General features: G+C 48.4%; 1 protein-coding gene across 1 annotated transcript in view; it reads left to right on the top strand.

The window, feature by feature from the left end:
* Positions 1-1214: 1214 nt before the first annotated feature.
* Positions 1215-12769, top strand: part of LOC119165357 (uncharacterized) — a 33730-nt gene continuing 22175 nt past the window's right edge. The window contains exon 1 of the mRNA XM_075870454.1: positions 1215-1503. Coding sequence (XP_075726569.1) covers positions 1458-1503 — 46 coding nt within the window. The 5' untranslated portion in view covers positions 1215-1457. The remainder of the gene's footprint in view (positions 1504-12769) is intronic.

The raw sequence follows: 12769 nt of genomic DNA, 5'->3' as shown, positions 1-12769 counted from the left end.
CATTGCGCCACACACACTCCCATCGGCCGAAGAAGAAGCGGGAGTGAAAGGATATCGAAAAAAAAAACACCTAAAGGCAAGAAGGAGAGTGACGAGGAGATACACCTAAAGTCCCTAGTTTTTCCGCTCATATTTTTCAAGTACCGACAAGCATCGAAGCGTCACCTACGAATCTCACCGGCTAACGCCCATTTTCCGTATTATCCTATAGCGCTTTTCCACGACTTAGTGAAATGCGTCCCTCGCTCACTAACGACAAAGGAAAGGCAAGAGGGGAAAGGCACGTCGCGTTAGCACATATTGTCCGCTGAAGATGCGTGGCTAATGTACTATCGTCATCAAATAAAACGCAAACAGCGGAACGCATGGCCCAAGCGTTAGCAACGGCATAGTGCGCTTCGTCCAGTGGGGCCTGTCGACTCTCACACCCAACCTGCATGGGGGATCGGCAAAGAAAACGTTGTTCTAGCGCATGGATTGTAACTACGCTATTGTTTACTAACCTATTAGTAATAAAATGAGCAAAAACTACAAAGATGAAGTTCAATAAAGGGGGCGAAAATAATAAATGAAGGGAAACGAACGCTAATATCATAACGAAAGTGTGAAATTTTGAGCTGCCCAGACGGCTCCATGGGTTTACCCGACCCGACCTAATTTCAATGTATGCCCTACATTGACTCACGTTAACAATACTATCACTACTGTTTTTTCCAATATACAATAACGTAGCCATTATGTTGGAGTGAGTTTATTCGCTTGGATAATATTACAAACTGCACCAAATAGATTTTTGTGGGAATATTCCAACACAGAGGCGCCGAATTTTGCAACATTTTCTGCGGTTTAACTCGTATACCTTTCCTTCCTCTTCCTCAAAAAAAAGTCTGAGTGACCTTCATTTTTTGTTTTTTTGTTGTTTTTTTTTCGTCCACCTATGTGCATCAAAAAAAAAGTCTGAGTGACCTTCATTTTTTGTTTTTTTGTTTTTTTTTCGTCCACTTATGTGCATCACAACGTGAAACGCGTGACACTCGCGTTAAGCCGGCCGCGACAGGAGAAGAGTAAGCGAGAGTAGGAGGAAAGGGGGGTAAAAGAGAGGGCAAAAACTTCGAGAAGGAGACGCAACGGCGACAACTGTAGCGTTTGCTGCGAACGCGAGATCCCGCACGTTAGCTTACACGTGTTCCTTGCTCGTGCCTGGCGTATCTACGACCTGCGACCTGGCTTCGCTCTCGTGCGAAATGAGTCGCCAGCACGGCAGCGCAGTCGCCTCTCAAGACGCGCAGCGGGCGAATCGCGTCGATTGGTCCCGCGCGGGCCTCCGAGTCTGCGTCCCCTAGACGTAGTTCCGAGTAGCGGTGTCTTTCATTGTTTCTTCTTTTGTTTCTGTCGCCCATTAACCTTGTTCTCTATTGTGCGAGAGGGCGCCTTGGAGCGTGACTGTTGTGCACGGAATGTTGGATGCGAAGGCTTCGTTACGGCTGGCTTGCTGCTTGGCAGGTATCGTGCTTTTCTCGCCTGTGACTCGCGCGAGAACAAAGCGAACCGAGGAACAAGTTGAATTTGTTGTATTTCTAATAGTGGCGATGTACTACACTTTATCGAACGTTGCTGGCATGCTTAGTTGTGCCTTGCTGAGGCGATGTATCCAGTATAACGTGCGTTTGTTACCGTTCCTGTCTTGTCTCGTCCCGTCATGGAGATTCTATACGCTTAACACTGAACGCTGTTGTGCTGCAAGAGCCGGCGTTACGAGACAAACCGGGCTTTTACGTGGGATACTGTTACAGTTGAGCATTTTGCTCGAAAATTAACGCTGGCACATGGCAATAAACATGGCTACAGCTAAGAAAAAGCGACGGCGGTGAAATACTATGAAAACGAGCACTTGCTTTAACTATACGCAATTCTCGTAATTTTAAGTATGACAGTTCTGCTGACACAGCGTTCCTTTCCTAAAGAAATTTAGCTGAAAGTTCCATTATTTTTCATGTTTTCTAATTATTCGGATTTCTAATGAACTTATTTTCCAATCAAGGCACGTGCTATTCAAGCCTGACGACGCACGGGAGACATTAGGACGGGAGGGCATTACTGGAAACTTTATTCGGGGGTGAATGCTATCCTGTAGAACCCGTGAAAAAGAGCACAATTTCTGTGTGACCTTGTAGAGCGGCCACCACATTTCCGGTTGAAATTGTTTGTTTCACGCAGTTGGCGAGGTAATTTAAGTCATCATCATCACCAGCCTATTTCTACAGAATGGAAACCACGTGATTATCGATCCGCAATGCACACTGCAAGGCATTGTCAGCGTATGACTCGCGATACACTGCTTACGTTTTCTAGATAATATAAAGTCGGTGCTCCGTTTTTTTTTTTGTGTGTGTGTGGCATGAAGTCACTTGAAAACAGGGGTATAACTCCTGTACAAAGCCGCCATTAAGTTATACGCGCACGTTAATATTGACGCGTGCATACGAAACCGTCCTGAAAACTTCCGGGCGCATTGTAGATAACCGCCATAGAACACTTTCGAGCGCTTATTTTGTGAAGCTATTTGTTAGGGGGCGCATATTTCGTGAAGCTATTTGTTAGGGTCGAGGCCGAAACGAAGAAACCAGCGATTAGATTGCGTGAAAAAAACAAAAAAAATACAAGGCATGTTCACGCTTGTGGTACCGAATGTAAAGGAACAACGGAGCTGGGCCTTGTTTCTCTCCATTTAACTCTTTCTTCTCTTCATGCTCACTCTGTCAGTTTTATTTTATATATTGTCTCTCTTTCTTTCTGTCGCGTTCTTTCACATTATTTCTATAGACTCTGTCACTTTCTTCTTTTGCTTTTTCCTTCTTTTTCTAATTGACACTTCTTCTGTCCTTCTTTCCCCTCTCCCTTTTTCTGTCTTTCACTCTCTGTCAGTTGCTCAATGTTTTTTTTTATCTCTTTCTCTTTGTTTCTTTCTCTCTCCATCCGTGCTTGGTCGCTCCAGCTCCTAGCAATCGGCTATGCATAACTCTGATTTTTTTTTTTCGTGAGGTCTGCTTCCCATTTCCTTGAAGAATTCGTTTCAAATCAGCTACCACGGTGAGTGTTGTCGTGATAAAATAAATGCTGATGGCAAAAAGAAAACGAAGAAAAAAATGAAAATAATGGGTGGATATTGTGCGTGACTGTGTATTCAGAAGACGTGACTGAATCGATCGGCTCGATAAGCAGGCGTTCGTAGCAGTGAATCAGACCACGAACTTTAGATGTCTCGCTCCACTTGTTATGTTTTTTTCTTCACAGCTTTTGTGTGTGCGTGAGTCGAGTTGTGACGGACGTCGTTTGGACTCGTACTGAATTGGTTGGGCATGACACGGTGGGAAAAAAAGTGAGCACCGGCGCATGTTTTAGAGCTCACACACAGCCACACTTAGCGAACGGTTGGCCGCGTTGTCTCTTCGAGGATGCACTCTACTTCGAGACAACATAGTTCTATGCATGTAATCCATACATTTCTACGAAAACACTTCCGTTCAGATTTGTATAGGGCGTTCCGAAGGAGGGCTAAGATAACACTTAATGAAGGCTGTGCAGCACCTTTCAAGCGGGGCCGGAAAGCGCTGCCGATCGGTAGCCAAGGCTCCCGAGAACAAGCGTGCGAATCATTGTAACGCACCCCGCGGTCTCGAATTTACTATGAGTTCATGAACCAGCTGAAAATTGCTTTATTTTCTCGTACATCTACCGGGATGACGTCCAGGCAAGGAAAGATTGCTATATTATCTGCTATAGATCGCCATATAACTGGACACATAGCGCTCTTCAGACGATGCGTGCTCAATTTCCTTGACTTGAGAACACGCGCACATGATATAATCGGGCCGATACGTCTTCTCGTAGATTTCTGGTACCCATAAAAGGGCACAATTCACACGTACACGTCAGTGTACAACGCTGTAGCAGCAGGTAAGAGATTATTTGCTGGCGCCGCAATTCCGCTTACGCACGAGGATCAGCTAAGACGCACATGCACACAAAGACTAGTTCATAAGGCGCCCCGAACGTTAGGGAGCACTGAAATCATGGTGTGCATATGCGCGCAAGCCTATATAGTATGTCGCGGACATCTATATTAAGCGGAGTACCAACACTTAGAAGATATGAAGTTACGCAGTAGAGAGAGAGAGAGAGAGAAAGGAAAGGCCGGGACGTTAACCAGATATTGGCATCTGGTTTGCTACCCAGCGCTGGGGGCGAGGAAATAAAGGCAAGAAAGAGGGGGTAGATAGAGAGGAAAAAAAATACACGTGCACTCATGTGAAAACGAAAACACACACAGGAAGGGCGTCCTAGCTACAACCGTTCAGTAAGGCCGGTCGATCACAAAAAGTGTAGTAGCGCTTTCAGAGCCTTCTTCTGTGAAGTTGCATCTCGTAGATATTGTAGAATTCCTTGCTCAGTAGACCAGTATGCACCCTTAAGGGTGGTTTGCGTGTCTACAACACCCTGCGATAAGTGTGTTTTGGTTTGTCAAAACACACTTATTGTATACGGTGTTCACGCAAGCACCCATAAGGGTGCAAGCTAACTTACAGTGTCGAAACTCTTTTGGTAGTTTTGCACGCTGAGTTTCTCGATTGATGTTCTTCAGCCACCTTTGTTTCTTCAAAGTCGGTTCATTAAAAATAAAAATACATAATTACACAGTTAAAAAACAGCAACAATTGTCTGGCTTGCTCCAAGAATTAACATCCATTTGGCCCCATCATAGAGCGTGACCGAATGCATAGAGCATTTGATTGCGTTGCCATAGCGCGTCTGCGTATTTTAAAACTGTGACCAAATATAGCTGGGGCGGCGTGTATGTTCTAACTAATGGCCTTGTTTGATATGAAATTGTCGACTGAATTAACAAACGCTGCTTAAAATACGCGCCTTGAAGCGAATAGATCTGTTAAAGAATAAAGATATCAAGCAAATAGAACTGTTAAAGTGCTCATTTCCCCGAAATGACTGCCATAGCTGAATGGCTCATATACAATTTCAAGAGTTTGCGTTTGCCTACAACGAGATGCTAGTCCCAGCCTTGGGTTCCCAGGACGCGCTGCAAGTTACGACCGTCGAATCACAGCGTGTGGATATAAACCACTGTGTAAGCTACGTACAAGCTATGCGGCTTGGCACGCAATCACGGGAAAAATAAACTTCGCAAAAAGTGGCGCCTCGTTGCGGACAACTGCCACGTTATAAACTTGCCACGAGTGTTTTCGCAAGTAAACGGCTTTCGCGGAATGTCATCGGGATACATACGGCGCTTTGCTCGTCCCTCACTCACCCCTCTCATTTCTCTCTCTTTCTCTTTCTCACTTCTCTTCGTTTATTTCTGTCTGTCTCTCACGCTCTCTTTGCGTTGAAACTATCCGCTTACTTAACTAGCTGAGCCCTCGCCTCTTTCAAGTAGTCAGCGATGATTGGAGTGACATGATATAGCGTGGCGCCTGACAGGAAAGGCTTCTGAAAAAGTGGTGCGCATGGAAGGATACGCAGAGCAAAAAATAGAAGAAAAAAAGTTTTCCCGCGAAGTGCCGCCTGCGGATGCCTCGGATCCTGCGATAGCTGCAATTAAAGTACGCGAAAAAGCTCCTACGGAAACTCATACTGTGTATATAGCGTACGTATTGTTGATTAATACCCACGAGCAGCTTTTACATCGCCGAGCGACGCAGCACTATAGGGGCTTCTTGAATTATCGAGTTAAGTTTGGTCTAGCCAGGAGTCGCTCGTCTCGTTCTTTCTTTCTTGCTCTTGCAGTACCAGTAGTCTCTTTCCTTCTGTATTTCTTTCCTTATTCCATTCTTTATTTTGTTTTTTTGTTGTATCAATAGTAGTAGTAGTAGTAGTAGTAATTGATTGATATGTGGGGTTTAACGTCCCAAAACCACCATCTGATTATGAGAGACGCCGTAGTGGAGGGCTCCGGAAATTTCGACCACCTGGGGTTCTTTAACGTGCACCCAAATCTGAGCACACGGGCCTACAACATTTCCGCCTCCATCGAAAATGCAGCCGCCGCAGCCGGGATTTGAACCCGCGACCTGCGGGACAGCAGCCGAGTACTTTAGCCACTAGACCACCACGGCGGGGCCAGTAGTAGTAGTAGTAGTAGTAGTAGTAGTAGTAGTAGTAGTAGTAGTAGTAGTAGTAGTAGTAGTAGTAGTAGTAGTAGTAGTAGTAGTAGTAGGAGGAGGAGGAGGAGGAGGAGGAGGAGCTGCTACAGCAGTACTAGCAGTGGTAGTAATGGCAGTGTAGTAGTTGCAGTAGTATAGCAGTGTTTCAGGTGATATTGTCACGTGCTTGTCAAAAAGAAAGACAATGACAGTTGTGCATGTGCCATGAAGTACTATGAAATGGATGAAAAAGAAGAACTCTCTCTTGCGCGTTCTATTAAAAGAACCTACCTGCTTCTGGTGTCTCAGTTTCTGCCGCAAGACCTCTGTTTCGACGTCGGGACACTGGTGGAGGTGCTGGAGCCTACACCCTGATGCAGGACAGTCTTACTCGGACCCGTTCACCTAGTCCAGAGACTCAGCCCCTCGTCACGACTCCAGTGCACCGATTCAGTCGGCGCCTACTAGGCCTAAGTCCAGAGTCCGCACCTGTTCCGCCTTTTTCCAGTATGGCAGCTCCTACGACATCCACGGTTATCCCGCCATCGCAGACCACTCTTCCCTCGCAGGTAACTCTTGAACATCCTCGCGTTCCTGAAGTTTTCCGTGGGGAAGAGTACGAGGATGTCGAAGACTGGCTCGAACTGTTCGAACGGGTCGCTGTATCCAACAACTGGAGCGAACAGCACAAACTTGGCCGTGCATATTTCGCACTGGAAGATAGCGCTCGCACGTGGTATGAGAACCGCGAGTCTACATTCCAATCTTGGGAAGACTTCCGTCGAAAGCTCCTCGCTACATTTTTGAACTCGGACCGACGGGATCGCGCACAGCAAGTGATTGAGGCACGCGTGCAAAAACCTAATGAAACAGCCGCCATGTACGCAGAGGGTATGATCCGTCTGATTCGACGAGCTGACCCTGACATGCCCGAGGCGAAGAAGGTGCGTCACCTGATGCAGGGTGTTAAGGAACAAGTGTTTGCGGGCCTCGTAAGAAATCCACCTACAACTGTAGATGAATTCGTAAGAGAGGCGACAGTCATCGAGCGCGCGCTGCAACAACGACGCCGACACTTTGACCGCCTGCAGAACCACACGGCAGTAAGTGCTGCAGCTCAGAACACTGCCGTATGCGAAAGTTCCCTGCGGCAAATGATTAGAGAAATACTGCGTGAGGAACTTCGGGCCCTCTGCGTTCCCCCTGCCCAACCGCCAGTCGCATCTGTTGCCGAAATCGTCCGCCAGGATTTGAGGCAAGCCATTACACCACCCGCGCCAAATCCTGAGCCACATCCAGCGAGCTACGCTGATGTAGTCCGTCGTCCTCCACCGACATTTGTGGCGACGCCCTTCCAGCCACAACCCACTGCCGTACCTTGGTGGCAACGAGATTCTACGAGACGACCACCAGTTCGCCGAACTGACTTGTGGCGCATGGCCGACCGTCGACCTATTTGCTACCGCTGCGGAGAACCCGGTCACATTGCCCGCTATTGCCGTCACGGTGATTCTGGTTTCGGGAACTTTTCTCGTCCCGCTTCTTTCCGCTCCGAAGACCGTCGTGCCCACGATGCCGATCAACTATCGCCTGCTCAAGCAACCCCACCGCGTCGCTGGCGCTCTCCATCACCTGCGCGTCACCGTGACTTCCCTCAGAGCTACGCGGACGTCACCAGAGGCCGTTCGCCTAGCCCGCGCCGGGGAAACTAACTGATGCGACCTCGGGGGGCAAGGTTGCCAATCGTCGACACACTGAAAAGTTCCCCCAATCATCGCAAGAAGGTATGACGACAACGACGATGAATACGACGACGAATAATAATGCTGAAGAAGTTGTACGTGCCGATCTGAGCGTTCTCATTGACGGACATCACGTTACAGCACTGGTCGACACTGGCGCCGACTTCTCAATCATGCGACAAGAGCTCGCCGACCGCCTCAGGAAGGTCAAGACACCGTGGACAGGGCCGCACATAAGGAGTGCTGGTGGTCAGCTGATGACACCCACGGGTAAATGCACCACTAGACTTCGCATCGGAGGTTCTAGCTTCGTGGCCACTTTCGTCCTGTTGCCAGACTGCTGTAAAGAGTTAATTTTGGGCATGGATTTTCTTCAAGATCATGGCGCTGTTATCAACATTCCTCAACGTATGGTGACGTTTTGCGCTCATCCTTATGCCGACAACAGCAGTGAAGAACCACGCGGCCGTTTGCGAATAGCCGACGATGTGACACTCCCACCGAGATCCTGCTGCCTTGTGTCGGTGTCCAGTGGGTGTCCTTGCTATAAAGATGTGATAGCGGAGCACATAGTCACTCTTTTGCTCACGCAAGGCATTTCCATCGCGAGGGGCGTCCTGGCGCTTACTGGTGGACAGGCGGAATTGCTGCTCACAAACTTCAGCAACGAGCGCCGTCAAATCCAGAAGGGTACCGCAATTGCCTACTACGACGATGTAGACCAAGCCGGGGATTGTTTTACCTTGCAACCAGATGACGCGGCTGTCCCCGCCTCGACAACTTTGTCGGTGGACATCTGCTCTACGCTACCGACCTCTGATAGGAAGCGCCTGCTTGAACTTATACACCAATTCGAAGACTGCTTTTCGCGTACGTCAAAGGTACAGCAAACACCATTGACCAAGCACCGCATCATTACTGAAGACAACACGCGACCAATTCGGCAAAACCCCTACCGTGTGTCTCCGAAAGAGCGCGAGGAGATTCAGAAGCAAGTACACAAGATGCTCGCGGATGACGTCATACAACCTTCGAAAAGTCCTTGGGCGTCCCCCGTGGTTTTGGTCAAGAAAAAAGACGGCAGCTTGCGCTTCTGTATTGATTATCGCAAGTTGAACCAAGTCACGAAGAAAGACGTCTATCCACTGCCCCGCATAGACGATTCACTCGATCGGCTGCGTCATGCGCGCTATTTCTCTTCAATGGACCTCCGAAGCGGCTACTGGCAGATAGAAGTCGACGAGAGAGATCGTGAAAAAACGGCCTTCGTGACGCCCGACGGCCTCTACGAATTTAAGGTGCTTCCTTTTGGGTTGTGCTCGGCGCCAGCCACTTTTCAACGTCTCATGGACACCGTACTATCAGGCCTGAAGTGGCAAACATGCTTGGTCTATCTCGACGATGTTATTGTATTCTCAGCAACATTCGAGGAACATCTCAGCCGTTTATTCACCGTCCTCCAAGCCATACGTTCGGCCGGCCTTACTTTAAAACCGGAAAAATGTCATTTTGGTTTTAACGAACTCAACTTCCTAGGCCACGTCGTCAGTCACGAGGGTGTTCGACCTGACCCGGCCAAAATAGACGCCGTAGCGCAATTTCCTGCACCATGCGACAAAAAGGCCGTGAGACGCTTTTTAGGGTTGTGTGCCTATTACCGGCGATTTATTGAGGACTTTTCGTCTATTGCGGCGCCATTGACACGACTCACACGTGAGGACGTCCCCTTCTTTTGGGGTGAACAACAGCAAATGGCGTTCAATGAACTACGACAACGCCTGCAAACACCTCCAGTCCTCGCGCACTTCGACCAGGAAGCCCCTACAGCACTTCACACTGACGCCAGCAATGTAGGTCTGGGTGCCGTTCTGGTGCAGTGGCAAGACGGCTGTGAAAGAGTAATAGCCTACGCCAGCAGAACTCTCTCTCGCACGGAGGAGAACTACTCGACTACCGAGAAGGAGTGTCTCGCCGTGGTGTGGGCGGTCATCAAATTTCGTCCATATTTGTACGGCCGCTCCTTCAAGGTTGTTAGCGACCATCACTCTTTGTGCTGGCTCACCAACCTTAAAGATTCATCTGGCCGTTTGGCACGCTGGAGCCTAAGACTGCAAGAGTTCGACATGACCATCGTCTATAAATCTGGGAAGCGGCACACCGACGCCGACTGTCTCTCACGGTCGCCAGTGGAGACTGTCGGTCGTGATGACGGAAACATCGACGCGGCATACTTGGGAGTCGTCAACACGGCCACTATTGCACAGGAGCAGCGCAGTGACCCCGAGCTGTTACCACTCATTGAATATTTAGAAGGACGACGTAAGGACGTGCCGCGGTTATTTGCCAGAGGACTGCCATCTTTTTGCTTGAGAAATGATGTTCTCTATAAGAGAAACTTCTCACCAACCGGCAACCCGCACTTGCTCGTCGTGCCTGCCTCTCTTCGAAAGGAAATTATGGAAGCGTGCCATGATGAAGCAACTTCTGGTCATCTAGGCTACACCCGAACATTGTGCCGACTGCGATGCAAGTACTACCGGCCAAAGTTACCCGCTCATGTTAACCATCACGTGCGAACTTGCATCGACTGCCAAAGACGCAAAGCACCTCCCAGCAAGCCAGCCGGTCTCTTACATCCAGTCCTAGCACCAGCGAAGCCGTTCACTCTGATTGGAATGGATTTCCTGGGCCCCTTTCCAACTTCCACAACAGGTAACAGATGGATAATCGTGGCCACCGATTACCTCTCCTGTTATGCGGAGACTAAAGCTATGCAGCGCGGCACAGCAGCAGAGGCCGCTCAGTTCTTCATCGAAAACATCGTCCTTCGGCATGGCGCTCCGACAGCAGTGATTACAGACAGAGGACCTGCCTTCACCGCAGAACTTTTGGAGTCAGTTCTCAGACTCAGCGGTACAGCTCACCGGAAAACAACGGCTTACCATCCGCAGACAAACGGACTGACAGAGCGCCTCAATAGGACCCTCACAGACATGATCAGCATGTACGTTGACACAGAGCATAAAAACTGGGATCAGATATTGCCGTACGTGACCTTTGCCTATGATACCGCTCGACAAGAAACCACTGGAATGACGCCGTTCAGTCTGATTTATGGTCGCGAAGTCACGACTACGTTGGACGCCATGTTGCCGCATGAGTTTGACGACATCCATGTGGACGCCGAAGAGTTCACTCAGCGCGCCGAGGAAGCCAGACAGCTCGCGCGTGTGCGCATCTGTCATCAACAGCATCAAGATGCACAACGGTACGACCCCCGACACAAGTTCATAAGCTACACACCAGGCGACAAGGTCTGGGTCTGGATTCCGATACGTCGACGTGGACTATCGGAAAAACTGCTAAGACGATACTTTGGCCCATACAGCGTCACGCGACGCTTGAACGACGTGAACTATGAAGTTGTTCCTGACACTGACTGTAGTTCTAGGCGTCAAAATCATTTACCCGAAGTCGTACACGTCGTGCGTATGAAACCGTATTTATCCAGTTAACGCGACCACTTCATACGCCTGGTAGAGCGCCTAGGTTGCGCATCGGGACGATGCCTCTTTCGGAGGGAGGCAAATGTCACGTGCTTGTCAAAAAGAAAGACAATGACAGTTGTGCATGTGCTATGAAGTACTATGAAATGGATGAAAAAGAAGAACTCTCTCTTGCGCGTTCTATTAAAAGAACCTACCTGCTTCTGGTGTCTCAGTTTCTGCCGCAAGACCTCTGTTTCGACGTCGGGACAATATTATAGTTGTCGTTGCTGTTGCAGTGAACACATTGCTGCTGTGACAGAGTAGTATACTATCCAGGCACAACCCTGCATAATTGAAGTCAGTATCAAAGCTTTTTGTTGGGCTAATTTGTGCATACTCAATAAATTAGTTATTATCAATAAAGTTTGCTGGCCGAGCGGTTTATTATACGCGTTGCTCGTAAAGATGACCGTACATGCACGCACAATATATAAAAAAACAGCAGTATCAGTCACGGCCTGGAATTCTGACTCCTTTCCTTTCGGTTTTCATTTTTAAGGTAACCGTCTTATAGCGGTTACATTTATACCACCACGTTGAAGCAGTGAATAAGGTGCTCGGCTGCTGAACCGAAGGTCATGGGTTCGACCCTGGATGCGGCGGCCACGTATCGATGGGGGCGAAATTTCTGAGGCCCGTGTACTGTGCGAGGTTAGCGCAAGTTTAAAGGACACTGATGGTCTAAATTTCCGGAGCCGTCAATTGCGGCGTCTCTCGGGATCACATCGTGCTTTGCGGACGTAAAATCCAAGATATTACTATGACATTAATTGCATCGCTGGCGCTGCACACACACAAAAAAGAAATAATAAAAGAAACCCAACGGTGGTGTAGGGTACAGAATCGCGGCTATCGAAACTGCCGTGGTCACTCGCGTGTTCACTATGGAGGGTTTTACAATGATGTATACACTATCGATCACGGGCTTGTGAGATCAGCCGTGTCTGATTTGACAATCAGATGAGGTCACGGGAGAATTAATGCTTCCACATCTCGTGGTTGCCTGGATGCGAACGCGTGACTGTCGTTGTAGTTTGTATAGCAACTGGACTGTTGCGCTGCTATGCGGCTCGATGAAGGTTCAACTCCCGCTTGTGTACGGCGGAAGAGTACAGTATGGCGAGAGCTTAGGGCAATAAAAAATAAGTAAATAAATAAATGAATAAATAAATAAATCACGAAAAGATAGACAGGCCGACATGCATACATACATACATACATACATACATACATACATACATACATACATACATACATACATACATACATAGATCAGATAGATAGATACATACATACATACATGCATGCATACATACATACA

The sequence above is a fragment of the Rhipicephalus microplus genome, chromosome 8, assembly GCF_043290135.1.
Source record: "Rhipicephalus microplus isolate Deutch F79 chromosome 8, USDA_Rmic, whole genome shotgun sequence".
NCBI lineage: Eukaryota > Metazoa > Arthropoda > Arachnida > Ixodida > Ixodidae > Rhipicephalus > Rhipicephalus microplus.
The sequence above is the reverse complement of the archived record's forward strand: the minus strand, read 5'-3'. Positions and strand labels throughout refer to the sequence as shown.